The 20618-nt window shown below is 46.5% G+C and overlaps 2 protein-coding genes across 6 annotated transcripts; both read right to left on the reverse strand.

The window, feature by feature from the left end:
* Positions 1 to 75: 75 nt before the first annotated feature.
* LOC119219901 (transmembrane protein 184B-like) lies at positions 76 to 11488 on the reverse strand. Of its 5 annotated transcripts, none has more exons than XM_037475392.2 (11): positions 11221 to 11488; positions 11042 to 11061; positions 7547 to 7780; positions 5572 to 5737; positions 4166 to 4256; positions 4004 to 4079; positions 3797 to 3888; positions 3487 to 3656; positions 3008 to 3202; positions 2664 to 2690; positions 76 to 2079 (listed from the first exon to the last, which is right to left on the reverse strand). In XM_037475392.2, the coding sequence occupies exons 3-11, from the start codon at positions 7778 to 7780 to the stop codon at positions 1850 to 1852; spliced, it is 1281 nt and encodes a 426-aa protein (XP_037331289.1). In that variant the 5' UTR covers positions 11042 to 11061; positions 11221 to 11488; the 3' UTR covers positions 76 to 1849. The 5 variants fall into 5 exon arrangements, with proteins under 5 accessions (XP_037331289.1, XP_037331288.1, XP_037331290.1 ...); XM_037475391.2 differs by having other exon boundaries at positions 11042 to 11103; XM_037475393.2 differs by lacking the exon at positions 11042 to 11061.
* Positions 11489 to 11593: 105 nt separating this feature from the next.
* LOC119219903 (casein kinase I) lies at positions 11594 to 20254 on the reverse strand. Its single transcript, XM_037475395.2, has 11 exons — positions 19896 to 20254; positions 17263 to 17353; positions 17009 to 17119; positions 16573 to 16721; positions 15606 to 15834; positions 14475 to 14645; positions 14189 to 14337; positions 13849 to 14044; positions 13594 to 13733; positions 13430 to 13497; positions 11594 to 13344 (listed from the first exon to the last, which is right to left on the reverse strand). Exons 2-10 carry the CDS (start codon positions 17336 to 17338, stop codon positions 13465 to 13467), a joined length of 1254 nt encoding a protein of 417 aa, XP_037331292.1. The 5' UTR covers positions 17339 to 17353; positions 19896 to 20254; the 3' UTR covers positions 11594 to 13344; positions 13430 to 13464.
* Positions 20255 to 20618: the final 364 nt, after the last annotated feature.

Consider the following 20618-nt stretch of genomic DNA (forward strand, 5'->3'; position numbering starts at 1 on the left):
TGTTCGATTAAAATCATGGCACAATGTAACAAATACATTTTTTCAAAGATATTTTTTTGAAACAATAGACAAATATATTTTTTGCATTTTATTTTATTTTCAACAACATAAACAATTATAGCATCAAAACAAGAGATAATATTGCCAAGATACAAATGAAAAAGTGTAAATTGTAAATAAAACCAAAGAGTATATGAAAATGAAAATATCAAAGTAAAGCACTGTACAAAGCAATGCCATTACATACATCCCCACCATTCTGGTATAATATTTAACATTCAGCTTTTAAATTAAATAGTATCAGAACTATTTTAAATCACGCTGCTGGAGATTGATAAGCTTTGAACTCTGGGTAGCATAAAAGGCAGTGAATTTCTGTGGTCGGTGTAGGATAATGTCACTCAATCACAGCAGGAAACTTTTCAACTCTTTCAAAATTATGCTATCACAATTTTAACACTAAGGAGATGACTTTGCTCTTTTTCTACACATCAATTTGGCAGTTCAGTTTCACTTGGCCTACATTCATTACAAACATGGACTTACCCGTTTGTTTACTTCACTGGCTCAGAGTCCATCCCTGAAATCAGGTTGGACTCTGCACTGGCCACAACAAGAGAAAACCAATGATCACACATTTAGTGCCAGCATTGAGCCTGATGTCACCTGTCAAAAGGGTTCATGTTGCTGTGTTCTGCCTCAAACATTTACAACCACAAGCAGCTTTTATACCGGCACATATTCAACATCAGTTCAATAACTATCAAACCTTTAGACCTGATGGATCCGACTCCATCACTGCTATTGTGTCCCTGAACAAATTTAAAGCCTTGTTTGCGCTGAGACTATTTTAATGGCCTTATCTGGCTGTGATGACCATCTCACTACTACTACAGCAGTGATTCCCTTACAAACAATAACTGTCCTCAAATGTGGGATTATAATCCGCAGCACATCATAGCTGAGCCGGGCCCGCAGGGAAGCGTTGCTTTGTCAGTAATCTGTAATCTGTGTGGCCGTTGTCCTTCCGTGAGTCTCCCTGCCCGCACTAATGCCCCCCCCCACAGCTGTCCCCTCTCAGCGCTGCACGACGAGTCCGTGGTTCACATGAACCCATATTCCACACAAAATGACAACATAACACAGAATATTTATAACAAACCGCTCTGTAAATGAGCTACACCTTTGAGGTCATACATTTAAATAAAAAGAACGAGACTCCATTTTGATATATTAAACTCAAGCCTGGCAATTCAAAAGCTCCTTAGTTTTCATGAACTCTAAATCAATTCTACATCTTAAGACAGTGTGTCTCATTGACTGGAGCACATTGTGCTCCTTCTGTTTGGCAATGATTCATTAAGAGGCAGAGGGGTGAAGATTAAGAAACAATATTAAAACTGACAGACGAAGGCTGCCATGAGTTCAAGATGTGGATTGTTTGCTTTGACATACACCTTACATCCGATATATCTTTCTTTTTGTTTTTTGCTGTAGTGTTTAAAGTGCAGCATAAGGACGCTCTATGCAGGCACGGTTATTTGTACCATGTTCTGTCAGTAATAGCATCTATGACATCAACACAGATGACAACTGACCATTTGATAAATCTAATCTCTCTGTGAACATCCCGTCTTCCTCTTTCTGAACAACTCTTCCAACGCGTCTCCATCTCTCCTTCATCGTAAAAACTCCTGATCCGTTCACACAGTCTTTTTAAATCTCAAATAAATCTGATCTTTTCAATTATTGTCTAAATGTAAGAACAAAAACCAGAATCTGATCTTCCAAAAGATCCAATCGGTCTCACACTGTGGGGGCAGGAGCAGAGCGAGTGCGTGTTTGTGTCTCAGAACTCGTCGTCGGAGCTGAGCAGCAGGGTCTTTTCGTTGTCCCCGCGGGTGCTGAGGTTACTGTGGCTGCGGGAGAGGGGCGGCCCCCCACCTCGCTCCAGGGTGGACTGCTGCGTGTACTGCTGATAAGCCGGGGAGAAGTTGTGGATGGCATCCTGGACCATGTCCCCTGGATTCATGGTCTCCTTCAAGCTGCTGGAGATGCTCTTCATTGGGGCACAGCGGCCTGGAGGTGGATGGGGGTGGGGGGGGGGGGGGGGGTCGCAATATCAATAAAGATACATTTATAGCAGCAGGGAGGAAGTTTTGAAAGTGAGAGACTATGAGTTTTAATATTGTGATGATGTGTTTCCTTATAACGGCCATGGGAATTTCCCAAAGTTAGCTAATTTCTTTTAAAGAAATATATTTTCCATAGACATGAAGGTTATATGATGAAGCTACAGTGGGAGGTAGGATGTTACTGGAGGTCAAGATCGATGCACATTTTATGACCTAAAAAAGGCTCACTGCCATATGCCACTTAGCAGGTTGTGATTTAACATCAGTTTACACCAATTCACCGTGCTTCTGTTCTAATTGTTGCACTACTGGGAGAGAATTAAGAGGACAACTAAGCAAGGGTAGGAACATAGACAAGCACAATTTAACGAAAAAGGACTGACGGCACAGAGTCCATAATCAAAATAATTAAATCCCACTGTTTTAAATGAGTAGACTGTAATGGACATAGAAGCACATTCAAACACCAACAGGCAGAGAAAAAGCACTGTGGTAACAGAGACCAAACACTGCTAATATAGAACCTACCGTACTGTCCATAGATAGGAAAGGAGCCTTTCAGCGCAGCACAGTGAAGAGGGGGGGGGGGGAGACAGAGAGGGACAAGGAATATAAAAAAAGGAAAATGAAGGAAAAGCAGAAGAGAAGAAAGACTCAACATAGATCAGAAGCTTCCAATAAAGGTCAGAGAAAGTAGATTGGGACACAAAGACTGAGGTCACATCAGACTGCAGTAATGAAGGAAACCGTTAAAGACCATTCACAGCAGAACCATCCTAATGCACGCTTTAACAAAACCTCCTGCACATCTTGCATTAATGTTGTGATGTCACACCCATCGACATTACACCAGCCCTTCAGAGCTCTCTTACCATACGAGTCCAGTCTTTTATCCATGTAGACTTTGTAAGTAAAGGCATGGCGCAAAGCAACAGCAGCAAAGAACATCTCAATGCAGATGATGAAGTTTTGGTAACCAGCGGCAACCGTTCCCTCGCCCACAGAGACGTCCGCGGAGCTGATCTGGGGGATGGCGCCGCACTTCTCCAGGATGGCCAGCAGCATGCCTGGATTATAGAAAGGGTTCAGAATAAAAACGTCACTCGCATTCTGAACCCTGCATCACCTGACCCGAGGTACAAACTGTGAAAATAGTGAAAAGGTCGGCTCATCAACTGACACGATGGAGAGAAGGGATTTTATTGCAGACACTTTGAACAAAAACAAGAAACCTTAAATGCAAATTAAACTATTCACAAATTCAACAAAGCTGAGCGTTTTATGTGCGTGATTCACAATCCCTCGTGCTGCTGGGACTCTTTGTTAACGATTTGAGATGTTGGATTGGTACCTTGCCAGAAGGAGAGGAAGATGACCGATTTGACCATAAAGAACTTGAGCATGGGGTTGTAGGGGACGAGCAGGTCCCGCGTGGCGAAGTAGAAGAGGAAGAGAGCGTAGAGCGACAGGCTGACCGAGACGTTGTAGATGATGGTCGCATACAGGTAGCCACTTGCCACGCTGCAGGAGAGACACACACAGCAAGGAGTGCGTCATTAGGGATTAACTCATTAAATGCAATAATTTATTCCATTGTGACGCGACAAGCCAAAACAAAGTAGATCACGACTCAGGAAGAGGCTGCAAATGCAGAAACGTACTTGAAGTCTCCATCTTTGTATTTCCCGAAGGCCTGAAGAATGACAGTGATCACTGCCATCAGGGGTTTCACCACACAGAACTGGAGGGTAGCCTGAAGAAGCAGGAGAGAGAGGAGGGACAGCAGACATAGCAGCTCAGTGCACTGCACCAAATCTCAACGACACATTCAGGAAACATGAACATGTTACTATACAGCCGAGTGACACCTGTTTGCAAAACCTGAGGAAACCAATGGAGTACGTCTTTCCCCACAGACAGCAGGTCCCATACACACAGCTGGACCTAAAAAAAGCAGACAAACCACTTTAATATGAAATCACGATCAACAAAGAGACAAAATAGAACGATAGAGAAAAAAGGTGACTTGCTCGATAGGTTTCCCTCGGATCTCCGCCATGATGGCGCTCTCGCCTCCCAGGTACTCGTAACACAGACTCAGGAAGTTGTAGATGACAAAGGCTGAAGTGTCACACGGGGAAAACAATCAGGGTGATCATAAAAGACATAAAAACAGCCCATTGTTTGGAAAATAGAGGATGAGCCCCGGCTCAACAGCACCACGATAACGTGGGCCTCCGATTGGTTGAGCAGCAGCTGAGCGGCGACCTCGGACCAGAATGCATCTGGGCCAATGTGTGAAAACAGGATATCAGAGCCACGTTGTCAATGAGGCAAAACGAACCTCCAAAACGTAGTAGCTGTCAGTTTTAAAAGATACAGTTCCATAATGGCGGAGACGCCGTCGAATAGAACTCGCTCATCTACACCGGTCTCACACATTAAAGGCTATGAACGTCCCCTGTGTGAGGTGTTGGTATTATGAGCCTAAGTGCAAAGTTACAACAGGTGTGTCTCTAATCCCTTAATGTTGTATCAGCTCTGATCCGGGATGTAATCGAGCTAATCAGCGAAGCCTCTGAAGCGGCTGTTGTTATTGGCACAGATTGCTAAATGGAATTTAGCCAACAAACCTGCTCTCACAGTGGATCCAACAGCGTTCCTCATGAGAGCAACAAAGTACTTTGATCTGTGTGTCATTGTGGAGACAAAGAATGAACAGTAACCTACACATTCATACATTATTCCACCAGTGTTTCCTTCCATGACATGTGGAGGTCTAGTACTTGGCACATCTTTCACGTAACTACGGTAACAGAAAACCATGGCCCCAGATCGATCAACTACATTGGGTGCATGGTATTGGTGCTGAGGTGAAGCCATTGGGTGGATATGAGCATGCAGTTGATGGAGGTTTGCTTTGCTGCAACTGACCCTTATTGCCTTTTTTATGAATCTGTCAAGTTTGTTTTCCATGGAAAATATATTGTTTAGTGTGCAAGAGGGTGAAAAAATAATAATCAATAACTCAAGCAAATCCTCGCTGAAAATGGATTTCTGCTTTCCTACAACTACTAGTCTGAGGCAATGATCCTTATAAAGCACCTTGTACGATTAAAACTAAGATAAGCACTGTATGATTTCTTGTTTTATTCTTAATTGTTCTACAATTCTGCATTAAAAAAGCTTGTGAGATGCATTCCTCGCTTTCCTGCAGTTGCTAGGAAACAGGTCCCCCCCCCCCTGCAATCCCACGAGTCCACGGAGACACGAGGTAACCTTTGTCCATGAAGACACTGCAAAGGCCATCTGCCACTGGGGCTTCACCACACGTTCATTCTCACTTCTGCCAGGACTCAACAAACAAGGTCGCACGAAACCCAGCTCGTGGCACAAAGCTGCCATTGTTGTGGCGCGTTGCACGTCCTCCACTCACCTTCGTAGCAGTCTCGGACCGTGTCGAAGTACACGTAATACTCCTCGTTGGTGAAGAAAAGGAGGCTGAGCCAGGAGTCGAAGGCATAGATGGGGACGATGAAGAGGATCCGAACGATGTGCCTCTGTTCATTCGGAGAGCTGTAGTAACGCAGGTGCATGTAGATCTGAAGAGAAGAGGGAAAGAAGAAGGAATGTCTCTAAATACGTAATAATACAATGATGAGGAGAGACACGATTATCTAACCAGGACTTTGCAATGGATGAAACGATATCAGTGCCTTCGTTAACAGGATTTAAATAGAGAGAAACAAAGGACGCATTTACACGTTCAAAGGGAGGGAGAAGATGTGCAGAGTGAGCTGGTGTAGAGGGTTAGTACGTGAAGCAGATGGGGATGAATGGATGAACATGATGGGCTGATTGTGAGGGGTGAAGCTACATCATCTATTTATATACTTTTTCACTTCATATTTTTTTCTTCTTTTAAGAAATGTTTAATTAAAAAGGACCTACGAATCGTAACGTGGTGCCTCACGAAACCTGCATCAGTTAGTCTGAGCAGGTCAGCCGGTGGACATGAAGTCTGCAGGGTGCGTGTAGCGTAGGTGCACTGACACACAGCCTCTTTCAGGTAACTGACCCCGAGCTTTCATCTCTCCTATTGAGAGCAGCTCCGTCCTCTCCGCTCACACAATGTTGTATGTATCACCTGTATCACCTTTCCTCGCCTGTAAACAGACGCACACCTTTGGTAGCATAACAAGCAGCGGGGGACAATGCACAAAGCGAGAGAGCGCAGTCCGCTCACAGGGCTGGTTGCTAGGTGACCCGTCTCCCTCCTCTTCCTCTCCTCACACAAATACATCTCCGGCCCTTTCATGTGGAAGTCGAGCTCGGAGCACCTGTTGCCACACCGACAGAGAGCTCTTCTTCTGCAGGTGACGAACAATGGAGGACGAATGGTTAACCCGGGCCTGGAGGGACAGCGCAGCTCACTTACATGAAAGGGACGCTTAGCAATAAAACCTCAGCGCCGCATCGGGCCTGATGGACCGGACACAAACAAGGCAAACAGCACTTTAGCACTAAACAAACACCTCCAAGCCCTGTGATGTTTTACACTCTCCTCACTGTCAGAACACAGGGAACCAAAGGATGCTTCTTTGCACCTTTACTTTTTTTTTTGCAGCTCTTCCTCATGTTAGGTGATATTTTGAAAAGCTATTTTAGGCGCTTCAGACAAACAGCAGGCACTCAGGTCTTGCTTTGATGTCCTGTGGCTACGCTGCTGGAGGTATCTGGCACACGTTGGTCTGCTTTCAGGGGCCAAAACGAACCTCAGTCCTTCAAACTGAGCTTGTGGGGGTTCCATGCATTGAGGTCGGGGGCCAAACAGAAATTGCAACATCTCTGCTTCTCCACCTTCGGCATATTACTTATCTCTGTCTCTGCCTTCATTTCCTGCCATTTCACAACAGTTGGCTATAAAATTATATTATATATATATATACACATATAAAAAAATATTCAAAGCTAGGTGATGTTTTATAGGTAGTCTATAATGCGTAATGCTTGAGATCAGTTACTTACTCTGATGGTTAACTTCAGTACACAAACACTTGATGTGTACAAATCCGTGCTTTGTGTCCAAGTGGAACAAGTAGCGTGGAACATCTGTCAGTACCTGAAAGAATCTTCTCCCCACAGGGTGGGAAACTTCAGCTGCATGCACGTGTTTAGTGTGTGAGCCTCTGGCTGTGAGTGTGTCTACCGTTTGTTTTTTTGTTGCTTATAAGGAGGTATTTGTACTCTCTTGAAGGTCAAAGAAAAAGAGGCCAAAAGGCGGGTGGACCTGAAATACCATGAGCCAAGGACTCCGATAGAGCCGTGCGGTACCAATGTGGTGTTCTGACTGATGACAGTATGAAATCAAAGTAAAAGCCTGCAGCATTGGCAACGGGGCCCCTCCTTACCTGGTGGCATGTGATCAGAAGAGCTGTCCAGACGAAGAAGCCCGATACGGTCTGAGCAGTGGCGGTCATCAGGAAAATGGGCTCTTCTGGTGTGACCACCGGCGCCTCTGGCACCCAGGAGGTGTTGTGTTGCTGCGGGGCCACCGTGGCCGGGGGCCCCGGGGCGAAGCCGACAGGGGAGTCGTTCCCAAGCCTCTCTGCCAGTGGGATGTCTCGCCGCCATAGATGAGCCATCTGTGCGACAGAAAGGCGTACGTGAGACGCTCTTCAAGGCAATGCAACCCTAACCCTAACCCCCTAACCCTAACCCCCCAACCCTAACGAGACCTTCCAGGTCACATGAACCCACAACGTGTGTCAGCAGGCTGCTTCACTCTGAAGACAACAGCTGCTGCTGTTCAAAACGAGATAACGCAGCGATAAAAGGAGGAGACATAAGGTGGGTGGGAAAACACACACACACACATGTTAAAAGGGGGGGGGGGGGGCGATCAGTCAAACACAACAAATCAGTGTGACAGCAATAAGCTCAGAGCTGCTGACCCAATTTGTCCCCTTGTTGTGCTTTGTGCTTTGCTGCAGGCAGAAGAACAAACAATCACTTCTTGTCTCTAAAGTGATGAATCAGCACCAAAGACTGAGCCGTGTGGCTTCAGGTAGATGCTGTGATAAGATACCATGCTTTTACCCAACACTGCACTGGAGCAGAACATGTGTAAAACGTGTGTAACCTCACGCAAATGAGTGCTCCATTAAGAGGAGAACGAGGCTCAAATCTCCATTTTATTTTAAACTAGACACAAAATAAGTCCCCTTAAAATATCTGTTGGATTGACGACACATTCATCTCCACAGAGGAAAATAAACCTTTTGAATAAAGATATGCACTCCAGTGACCATGGACAGGAAACACATTTCGTATTTATTATATTAAAAGATTACCTTTAGATGGCGTGTGAAGGCAGCCGTGCTTTCACCATAAAGGCGTAGCACGCTTTCATCACAGGTAAAGACACACGGTTTGTGAATTCATTCTGTGCTTAAACAATGAAGCACTGCATAGGCCAAAACCTCCTGATTAGTCTTATTTGTACTGAATCAAATGCAAACACTGCATTCATGCCACGTCAGCAGAATGGAAGGATTCTACTTCCACTGGGAAACCCCCATATCTCTTTTTATTTAAAACAATAATTCATAGGAAGGGAAAATAAAACAATTCCTCACATAATTATGCTGCACTCATTTACGCAAATGACAGAAAAAGCATCCCGGAAGCTGCTGCACCACCAACAGGATCAAACCATTATCTCAGTAGTCATCTCTCCAGCTACGCAAATGTCTTAGTGTGCATTCCACGAAGGAGGAAATCGGATTCAGTGAAAATAAATGTCTTTCAAACCCCCCCCTGTGCACCGGCTAAATCTAGGTTGGCCCTCGGCGTGCTGACGGATGACACACGCTGCTCGCCAGAGCCTCATCAGCTCGGGGCAGTGCAGTCACCATAGGAACACATCAGTGTCACACACATATACCATCATAACAACAACAACAACACTTGGTGCTTCCCAGTGGGCCAAATACAAGAGAGAGAGACACAATACTGCTGGATGCTCCCGTGGGCCGGACACTAAACATGCATTGAACTTTGACCTCAATCGAATGAGCAGTCAGGTCATCCTATGTCCCCTCATCATCCTATGTCCCCTCGTCATCCTATGTCCCCTCGTCATCCTATGTCCCCTCGTCATCCTATGTCCCCTCGTCATCCTATGTCCTCAGGTCATCCTATGTCCCCTCGTCATCCTATGTCCTCAGGTCATCCTATGTCCCCTCGTCATCCTATGTCCTCAGGTCATCCTATGTCCCCTCGTCATCCTATGTCCTCAGGTCATCCTATGTCCCCTCGTCATCCTATGTCCTCAGGTCATCCTATGTCCCCTCGTCATCCTATGTCCTCAGGTCATCCTATGTCCCCTCGTCATCCTATGTCCCCTCGTCATCCTATGTCCTCAGGTCATCCTATGTCCCCTCGTCATCCTATGTCCTCAGGTCATCCTATGTCCCCTCGTCATCCTATGTCCTCAGGTCATCCTATGTCCCCTCGTCATCCTATGTCCTCAGGTCATCCTATGTCCCCACGTCATCCTATGTCCCCACATCATCCTATGTCCCCTCGTCATCCTATGTCCCCTCGTCATCCTATGTCCTCAGGTCATCCTATGTCCCCTCGTCATCCTATGTCCCCTCGTCATCCTATGTCCCCTCGTCATCCTATGTCCTCAGGTCATCCTATGTCCCCTCGTCATCCTATGTCCTCAGGTCATCCTATGTCCCCTCGTCATCCTATGTCCTCAGGTCATCCTATGTCCCCTCGTCATCCTATGTCCCCACGTCATCCTTTGTCCCCTCGTGATCCTATGTCCTCAGGATATCCTATGTCCCCACGTCATCCTATGTCCCCTCGTCATCCTATGTCCCCACGTCATCCTTTGTCCCCTCGTGATCCTATGTCCCCTCGTCATCCTATGTCCTCAGGATATCCTATGTCCCCACGTCATCCTATGTCCCCTCGTCATCCTATGTCCCCACGTCATCCTTTGTCCCCTCGTGATCCTATGTCCCCTCGTCATCCTATGTCCCCACGTCATCCTATGTCCCCTCGTCATCCTATGTCCCCACGTCATCCTTTGTCCCCTCGTGATCCTATGTCCCCTCGTGATCCTATGTCCTCAGGATATCCTATGTCCCCACGTCATCCTATGTCCCCTCGTCATCCTATGTCCCCACGTCATCCTTTGTCCCCTCGTGATCCTATGTCCCCTCGTCATCCTATGTCCCCTCGTCATCCTATGTCCCCTCGTGATGCTATGTCCCCACGTCATCCTATGTCCCCTCGTCATCCTATGTCCTCAGGATATCCTATGTCCCCTCGTCATCCTATGTCCCCTCGTGATGCTATGTCCCCTCGTGATGCTATGTCCCCACGTCATCCTATGTCCCCTCGTCATCCTATGTCCTCAGGATATCCTATGTCCCCACGTCATCCTATGTCCCCTCGTCATCCTATGTCCCCTCGTGATGCTATGTCCCCACGTCATCCTATGTCCCCTCGTCATCCTATGTCCTCAGGATATCCTATGTCCCCACGTCATCCTATGTCCCCTCGTCATCCTATGTCCTCAGGCCAGCATCTGGCCATTGAGTGCGTTTTCAATCAGAGGGACTGAATGTCCCTGTGGTTCAGTGACCCCCCCTCGGTGGATCCACCGCGGCGCGCACACAGCAGGGAGCTCCCCCCGCTTCCTTCCCGCAGTGACGCGCACGCACACAGTCGTGCTGCAATTTGGGGAAACGGTGACTTCATATTTAAAAGGAAAATCCAAAGGGGGACCAGATGTACGCTTGGCTGAGGAGATAAATCTACTCTAAAAGTCTGAGTCACGGAAATAAGGAAATAAGATGGAAGCCGTTGTTCAGAGCTGCTTCACGTACCTCATCAGCCGTAGTCCGATCTGCGCAGGTTAGAATCACAGCATCAGATTAGCTCATCGTGGCTAATCGATAACGAACCGTTGGGTGAACAAAAAGTTGATGAGCCAAGGGTTAACATTCAGACCACAGCCACCCACTCGCCTTATCGCCGCGTTATTGTTCGAGAGACGGAAACTTGCCTCTTTTCTCCTGAAGCTGCTCAGTGTTCGCAGCGCTAAGCTAACGCGGGTTAGCCTCCGAGCCGGGCGCGAGCTCAACGAAACCAATCGGTTTTGAAGAAACGACACTCAAACCACATCATGTCCGAGACGCTGTCTCTTATCAGCCCTAGACAAAGCTGATGGAGACACAGGTCCGTTATTTCCTCCACATCATCATCATCATCATCAGTTCACTCAACGAGCAGCAGCTGCCACCGAAAACTCCGCCTACTGCGCATGCGTAGTGCCGATTATTTATTTGACATGTCACGTGACCTGCTATGCGTGTTGTGTCCGAAAAAACATTCTACACGCAGTGAAAATACATAAGCAGAGAGAGAAGCCAGCAAAGAGTTGTGAGCAACGTTATTCATTTTTATTACTTCATAAAATATACACAAATACTGTTGTAAATAAAGCTTGTTAAAGAACTGTACAAGATATCAGTACACAATACATAAAGTGAAATCCCCTTCAACCTTTTTTCTACCATTCCCAACCGAAACTGTTACTATGCCACTGGGTCATGGCGGCCTGTACAAAGGTAATTACACACAGTACACTGCTATTTACACATCCCTGCAATTGCATGTTATTTTTACTGCAAATGACATCATCAAGGTTGCTGGAGATCGAAATCCAAAAGGTGACATCAAACTATAAATATATTGTTGAGCAGGAATATTGAGAGCCCTGTGTATTATATGAGGCTGACAACCTTTGACACGTAGGAAGGAAACAAGACAGAAAAAGAAACCTGAACAAACACTACTAAACAAAAAGGACAAAGTTATATCAGACAAAAAAAATAGTTTCATAAATAGCAGAGAAGGAATAGGCATAAAAGGCAAAATGAGTATTGTATTATTAGCAGGGATTCACTGGAACGCTCACTTTCTCTCTCACAAACACACAATATTGGATGACCCAGCTGGCAAAGGAACAGTAGCCCATTCCACAATGTAGTCCGAAATACCTAAAATTCTAAACCCAGGCCGAATTTCTCTCATTAGTATGCATTTTCCTACTTTACGCCTTAAAACAAGTAACCACATTTTGGATTTACATCAAAATAAAAACATATTTACAGTGAAGTAAACATAAAACCAAAAAAGTCATTGGACACCCCTCCCCCCCTGCTCACTCCCCCAATGACATCAATAACAAACATTTTTAAAAAAGGTAACATCTAGAACTATCATAAAAACTGCAGCCACTTTTCGACAGGCAAACGGGCCGCTATGGTTTCCGCTCAAATCCACTGAGACTTTCCTGAGGAGCTTCCCTCAAGACGTGGAGTGCGTCTGCAATACCTCTCCTCATTCTTACCACTCGCACTGAAGACAAAAGGAGGCGCGCAAGTCGAAGCGGGCAAAGTAAGGGGGGGGTGGGGTGGAGGTTTTGGTGGCTGAGTTTTGAGGGACAGTAAATAATCACGATGTGGAAGAGGGGCGAGCAGGCACCAACTGCTACTTCACCAGAAACATTACAACAGCTAAATCACCACTTACTGATCCTTTCCGATGCTACCTTCCTCTTTGTCCACTCTCACCTTCCTCCCCCACCTTTGTTCCATCTTTTAGCCGTTATTTCTCTTACAAAAGGAAACCAATAACTAGCTCCAATTTAAGATGTCCTCATAAATGATAAACTAACATACACTGAAAAGATGCTTTTTCGCTGTGTCGAACTGAAAAAGACAAGTCTTGGCTAAGCTTCTACATAATCACTAAGTGGAACCGTGACGAGAATCATGCGCACGTCCTGGATGTCTATTTGACAGACTGCTCTTCACACGTGTCTGACAGAAGGTACGGGGGGGGGGGGGGGGGGGACATTTTGAGGAATGAAGCAACCATGGAGTCAAAAAGGTGTAGGACCGTCATTTGTTGGCTTATTGTATTGTGGTGGTCCTCCGTTCAGCAAAAAAGGTTCTTGAAGGAGTGCATGTTGGATACGGCCACATACGTCCCCGGATCCTTAAAAGATTCACTGTCCTTTTTACAAAGATCCATGTGTCCATTGGCATTTATTAATTTCATAAGACAAGGTAAAAACAAAGGAAAAGAAAAAGAAATCGGAGCGATGCGATACCTTGCAGCCCTGCAATGACAAGTGGTGGGAGAAGTTATTGGAGGCGCCGATGCATTGGTAGGAAGGGGAATAAACAAGTGAAATGAGACCTCACCTGTCCGTTTCATGTGCATGCAGAGCCAAAGAATTCTACTTCCCCATGTGCTCAAACGGCACGCTGACCTGAAGCAGAAGCAGAATGAGGGATCAGTCATTGATACAAATGAGTCCGACTGGGCTCCTAATGCAGCGCATTACGTGGCGTAGTAGTTTTCCCACCTGCGACGTGGAAATTCTGGACTGGTCGTGCCGGGCCGTGAGGTCGGAGGACGAGACGTTGGCGGGCGCCCCGCGGTGGAGCCGCATGCTCACTTTCCGCTCCCTCTCCGCGCGAGAAATTGCACGAGGCGACGTGTTCCCTGAAAGGAGTGACGCATTTGTGAACGGACCACATATTCGACAGGAGGAAACTGCCTTCAGCATCGTGGTGGCCTCATAAGAGGCGGCCGGCACGTAGTCCAGGAGACCACTCACCAGACTGCTGGACCCGTGAGGCGGGGTTGGAGGCGGCGTGCTCTGGCCCGTTGCGGACCCTGTTGGCAGCGGCGGGGAGGGGACCCGGGGGCAGGCCCCTCGACGCAGAGCCCCTCGGGGCCCCTCCGATTCGCTCATCCCTCTCATCTCCCGTCCTCCTCTCCCGCTCCCCGTCCTCGGCTGTTCGACTGGCGCCCTGACAGATGAGAGCAGCCACATTAGAAAAGGCCTCCATGGACGTAACATAGCTTTGAAAAGGCGGACTTATGATGAAGTGAGATTTTTGAGCACCGTGATGAAAAGGACTAATTGGCCGCATCAATACTTTATGGGAACTTACAAATTTGAGCATGTTCCAGTCAAAGACATAGTCATAGGAGAAGCCCTGGCGGTGGAACAGATTCCTGAAGAGCTGTCGTAGGTACGAGTAGTCTGGCTTGTCATCAAAACGGAGTGAACGGCAGAAATTCAGGTACGTGGAGAATTCAGCTGGAGGAGAACAAAGTAAATGAGTGCAGAGAAACTCTGTATATGCACAACACCAAGGACAAACCAAGTTGTCTCCAATTCTTGCTTGTTGCGAAACTACAGGAAAGCAGCTGCCCAAAATACAGAGGCTCACTCACAAGGGTATCCTTTGCAGAGAACCTCGATGGGCGTGGACATTTTCTTCTCACTGATTCGCTCGTACTTCTGTCTCTTGGTGGCGGCCTTGAGGCCCTGCCAGGGGAGGGAGCCCAGGTTGAAGTACATGAGGACGTAGCCGAGTGACTCCAGGTCGTCGCGTCTGGACTGCTCTGTTAGAGAAAGAAAGAGTTCACGCAAGAGTGAGAAACTGAGGGATCAAGTTTACCAATGAAACCTTGGACTCGATCGATGGCTTTAAGGGATTACAACAAGTCCCATTCACAGCTCATTGGGGCACTTCTTGCAGAGGAAGTGTGAAGGCCGCTAGTCACACAAAAACAAGATAACCTCCTGAACACTGCAAAGCAAGTTATGGACATCGAGACACATGAAAGGCAGCTGAGGGTTGGTTAAGTTTCACATTCAATGCATAAGTTTCAATATGATGTTTCCACATTACAGATCCAAGGTTGTTGTTGGGGCTGCAGCTGTTCAGCTAGAAACTATAGTACGTGCTTTTAAAAAAAACTCTGCAATACACTGAAATGATGACAGAACACTAGTTTTCCAGTCTGCATTTCCTTCTTTCCCCTTACTTCACATCCTTGTGTGTAAACAAAAGACAAGGCACAGATGACAAGAAGGACTGGGGGGATGTCAATGAAAAATAAACACTTGGGGAATGAAGAACTTGAAGCTCTTTTTGGATTATGGCAGAACAAACGTTTTATAAAACATGAATTGGGTGTAGTAAGTGTGTGCTTCAGGTCTCATTGCTGCAGCAGTCGATTACTTTCTGACAGACACAATCATGAAGGATTCTCATATTATTTTCAAAAACAGAGTGTGAAAACTACTGTTGACAGGAGATCTGGCACGTGGTACGGTGCATTACACCTCCAGGCTAGGGATGAATGTCGTGTAGAGGGAGAGATCAAGATTAGGCAAAGCGTTGATGAATCCCATTTGACATGGTGTAAAGAGGCAGCTGTCGAGTAGAGCAACGTGTGACCCTGATGAAGCAGGGCTGCACGCTCTTATCCATACAAGACACTGTGAAACATAAGTTATGGAGTAGCATAGTCTGTATTTCCCCTACCATAACACCAGGGCCAAAAAAGAGATCTCACCGATTCCCAGATGTGTGTTGATGGAGGCGTAGCGCGCTGTGCCAGTCAGGTTCTTGTTCTCCCTGTAAGGGATGTGCTGGTGTGTGCGGGCATCGCGGTACTTTTTGGCCAGGCCAAAGTCGATGATGTACACCAGGTTACCCTTCTTGCCAAGGCCCATTAGGAAGTTGTCAGGCTTAACATCCCGGTGGATGAAATTCTTCGAGTGGATGTACTCAATGCGACTTATCTAAAAACAGGTGGAACAAAGAGGTCAGCTGCTGCAGCAAAAACTAAAAAAGAGGCGAGTGGCATGAATACACATCACGGTCTGTTGCTGTCAAACTAACACTGCCCCTTTGTTGGAAAAAGTCTTACTCACTCAATACACAAATACCTTAAATAAAATAAGGACATGAAAGGAGGACAAGCGCAGACAGCAGGATAAAAGGAGGCAGGACAAAGGAAGGTGATGGCCCCGAGCTGTAAGTGGAGAGTCAAACGCCCCCATCTAAGACTGACACAGCAACCTGGCTGCAGTCAGAACAAAAGGTGAAGCGAGTCCTGTATGAAATGAAATGCATAGGGCAGCACAGTGTAAAAAGAGGAGGCCAGCATGCTGAGTGCACTGGCTGCACAAGAGGAGATCAAACAGCCACAATCTTCAAGAAAGCTTCTGGGAGAATCATGTGAATATGCTTCCATAGTCACAGTACCGTGCTGGGACTCACCGTCCCACTCAAGTTGTGTCGAAACGAGTAGTGTACACATAAATATTTCTAAACAAACATATACAGATAGAGAAAATGCAAAGAGACAGAGCGCATGCACCAAAAAATAAAATGAAAGTAGGTCATGCACATAAGCCAATGGGATCATAAATATTCCGTCTCGTAAACAGAAGCGTTTCCTGCAGTGGGATCTGAGGGGATTTATAAAACTGTAATCATTCTAATGCCGTGAGTTTACATGAGGGTTTGTGTCATACCATCTGGTCCGCCAAAAGCAGGACAGTCTTTAGGCTGAACTTCCGGGAGCAGAAGTTGAAAAGGTCCTCCAGACTGGGCCCAAGCAGCTCCATCACCATCACGTTGTAGTCTCCCTCTGCACCGCACCACTTTATCGATGGAATACCCACTAGGATACACACAGTCAGCAGGACTTTGTTTATATCATTTCACTCGTCACCATTTGGATCGATCAAAATCAATTTTACTCTCGATAATAAACACATTGAAAAGCCCTTCACGTGTATGTGTAGGTTTACTGAGGGCTTATTTCGATTAGAAAATAGCTAAGTAGTAAATGTCCAACTTTGCAGCAGTCTTAGTTGGGTGCATGAATTTAGAATATTGACAGTAATATTTGATAAGAAATGTGTGGAAAACATTGCTACGCCTGTCAAAGGGACATTCACGCTGTACCTCCTCCCTGCATCATCTTGTAGAACTTGCTTTCAATGTGCAACTGTGGGTGTTTGGTCTTCACACATTCCAGCTTGATGGCTACCTCCTCACCGGTGGCGATGTTGGCACCTGAGGAGACACAAAAGTACAACTATCAGTAGTCTCATAACAGCTGGATTTGGCACCAGTATTGTCATCAGAAAAGTTACAGCTTGTTTTTTTACAGGATGAAGAGACACATGGGGAAAAAAAACCCTTCAATTTACACTTACCAAGGTAAATGTCCCCAAAGGAGCCACTCCCTATTTTCCGCCCGAGCCGGTACTTGTTCCCCACTCTCAGCTCCATGTTTGCAAGTTGTCACTGTGCTCAGACAAAAAGAGAGGATTATGAGAAGGTCAAGGACACGTGCCAGCTCATCTGCAAGGTGCCACTTTTCTCCAACACAACTAACTCAGAAACATTAAGGGAAGAGCAATTATATAATGGTAGCATAATGGTCATTTCATCGACTTCCCCTAAGTGACAGAGTGAAGATATCCTCAAGAGTCAGTCAGCTGCCGACGCGATGATGCAGCCAGACACTGAACTGACCACGGGTAGTTGATGAGCTAACAGCACGAGGGGGGGGGGGGGGGGGGGTTGCTGCGAGATCCGCAAAAGCAGGAAAGTAGGAGCGCGAAAGAAAGACAAGAACTGAGGAATACGGAGAAAGGCCTAGGAGCTGCATTCAGTGCAGCACGAGTAGGAACCTTGGCCCACATGGGGGAATCAGGGCCGTCTTCTGAGCTGACCGGCATGTGACGCCGGAGCGGGATCATCATTTATTTAGCACGCGCTCCATCACGGCACATTGTGCAGCCACTGCAAGAGCGAGACGAAGCGCTCCCTGTTCTGCCAAGGAGACGAGGCTCGAGTGGCCACGGAGCCCATCAAGGCAGAGCATCTTTTATCCAAGAGACGGGGAACACTACGTAAACAAACACCGCACCTTTGAGGTACACGTCCAGTCATGTGACCTAGCGACGCTTCAAAATGGAAAGATATGAAATTGACTACAGCTGATCAACAGAAAAAATAATCACTATATTTTTGACCAGATTCATTTTTGCAGGATACTTACATGAGATATTACATTTTTGCTAATATATAATATACACACACACACACACAAATGTTGATATCTCAAATTATTGCAAAGCCGCGATATACCCACTAACGTTGTTACAGATTCCTCCTTTAGTCCTCATAGAAACAAACGAATAGCAAAACAGAGCTTGCTCGGAAACCTCCGTTTTGTAGACCTGCCAATGCAAGCTAGCAGAAGAGTCATCAGTTGTGTGGGATCAGTCCCGTGCAGTCTGTCTGCTTTCATCCAGAACCCCTTTTGTCCCACATAAATTATCCCAGAGGTTACTTTGCTTGATTGTAAGAACATCGATTGAAAAAAAAGAGAAAAAGAACTGCAGACGACGGCTCTGTTCTCAAACTACTTAAAACGATGACGACGGCTAATTTACTCATTTCCTCTTGGATAATCTGAGCCTTGTTTAAGGATTAGAACTCAAATCAAACCTGCATGGCACAGCGCCCCAGAGTTCAAACGTCAACAGAACCAACATATTGTAGGACGTGTCAACTGCAGCTGATGGGAAGACAACCTGTCATAGTGGATGGGATGAGGCAGATAGATTGGTGGTAAACGTGTTGTCACACGTGCTGTAGCCATGGACACAATTTAGGGCACAACAATAATCACAAGGCCACACAGTAAATTCCATGGATTAATTGCTCAGTACTGGATTGGTGACACACTAGAGTGTCACAGCATATCATTTAAGACTGCGTACATGTGCTGCTCAGTTATACAAACTCATTTGTTCACTCTAAGTCCCTGAGCAAGGGTCAACTTGGCAGCAAAGTGGAGAATGCATCATTTCATGTGGCAAAGATGTGCGAGTGAAGCAAGTGGAATTGTCTTCATATGCCGAGCTGTCCACAGGACAGTGGTTAAACCCTCCATTCTTTAGGGGGAAACCCACCTCATTCCAAAGTGGACTTGCATTTCTTTAAGTATTATCGGTGAAACCCACTTGTGAAAAAAGCACCATACGTGAACGCGACTAAATAAGTCCTAAAAAAAGAGAATAAAAGTAAAGTGCCAGAGGACTCGAGTCACGTGAGCACCGCCTCTGCCACTCGGGCAGCTGTCACTCTACACTCCGCTAGTGTTGCGACATTAGCAGCATAACAAAATAACAACGTTACAGCGGGATATCACATTAAAGTCATGGCAGAAGTCAAACAACGTCGCTCCTTCACGGTCGGAATTCGACTAGAAGAGAGTCAGGCATGATTTGACGTGACAACTGATATCAGCTCATCGTCAGTGAGACATTTAGAAGAAAAAAGAAAAGCTTTTGACTTTTTAATAAACTGCATGATTCGCCTAGTCTGGAGTCGTATGGGAGCCGTTGGACGTTACGTTAGTTCGCTGCTAGCAGTAAGCTAACGTTAGTGGAAGTACGTTAGCAGTAAGCTAACGTTAGTGGAAGTACGTTAGCAGTAAGCTAACGTTAGTGGAAGTACGTTAGCAGTAAGCTAACGTTAGTGGAAGTACGTTAGCCGAACCGCGATACGTGACGTGAATGCACCATTATCCTTTTAAACCCCAACAAGGGGGTCATTGTGCTCGCTGACGTTCTATCGCAGTTTGACACATTTCGGATAATACGTGAAGCCGAACCCATGACTGTAGCGGACTTTTTCCCCGTCTAGATAGCCATCTCTACAACTCACCCCCTCCCCCTCCCCTCCCGTACGCCGTAGATAAGAGCCTCCGATCCGGCCGAATCTGGCCCCCTTTTCCCCCTCGGTTTCCGCGGTTCTCCGACCCACCACTCACCCAATACTGGGTTTGTCCGAGAGCTGGTTCCGTGGAGGTTCTGATCCGGTGGTTGTCAGTCGGACAGGAGCCTGCACTGAGGTGGATGGGCGCGGATTGTGGCGGCTCTCATACCCCCGGCTCTTCGCTCTGTCGTCGGCTCGCACTCCCTGTTGATAGTCCCTGAAAGCTCCAGCAGCTCGGGCGTCCTCCTCCTCCTCCCCCTCCTCGCGAGTCTGTCTCCCCCTCTCGTTACTTAACAACGCGCCCGTTCACAACGTCGATGATGTCATTCTCTGGATGTCAGGGCACAGTCATTAAAGGGAAACGTCACATCGAGCTGCTGCCTCCTCTGAGAAGATGACCGTTCATTTATACCATCATGTGTGAGTCACGGGGCATTTTGCTCAGTGAATCCGGTCCTACTGGTCCTTTGTTAATACGCGCATTAACACATACACGTTGGGCAGTAAATAATATTTCTGCAGAATATTAAGTCCATCAGTTGGTGGACAAGCATCTCATGTGATGTCCTGGTACTCCCATCACTCAAGGTGGAGGGCTCCACACACCTGCATCTTCCAAGAGAGTGTGTATGTGTTCAACAGATTATGGGTATGTTTATCTGCACATACTTGATATTAATGTAGAGGAAATATTTATTACCCTGCTCAAATCCAGAGGGGAAATGGTCTAAAAGTTTTTTGACAAATATGTCAATGACAACCCATAATTTCCGAGTTG

The sequence above is a fragment of the Pungitius pungitius genome, chromosome 12 (genome assembly GCF_949316345.1).
Source record: "Pungitius pungitius chromosome 12, fPunPun2.1, whole genome shotgun sequence".
In the NCBI taxonomy this organism is placed as follows: Eukaryota; Metazoa; Chordata; class Actinopteri; order Perciformes; family Gasterosteidae; genus Pungitius; species Pungitius pungitius.

Coding starts and splice junctions, on each gene's coding strand:
- LOC119219901 (XM_037475393.2), bottom strand. CDS start 7,780: ATGGCTCATCTATGGCGGCGAGACATCCCACTGGCAGAGAGGCTTGGG. Junction 5,738..7,546: donor TTCTGATCACATGCCACCAG/GTAAGGAGGGGC, acceptor TCTTCTCTTCAG/ATCTACATGCACCTGCGTTA. Junction 2,080..2,663: donor TCCTATCTATGGACAGTACG/GTAGGTTCTATA, acceptor ATCCACCTCCAG/GCCGCTGTGCCCCAATGAAG.
- LOC119219903 (XM_037475395.2), bottom strand. CDS start 17,338: ATGGAGCTGAGAGTGGGGAACAAGTACCGGCTCGGGCGGAAAATAGGG. Junction 17,120..17,262: donor CTTTGGGGACATTTACCTTG/GTAAGTGTAAAT, acceptor GTGTCTCCTCAG/GTGCCAACATCGCCACCGGT. Junction 15,835..16,572: donor TGCTTTTGGCGGACCAGATG/GTATGACACAAA, acceptor ACCTGTTTTTAG/ATAAGTCGCATTGAGTACAT.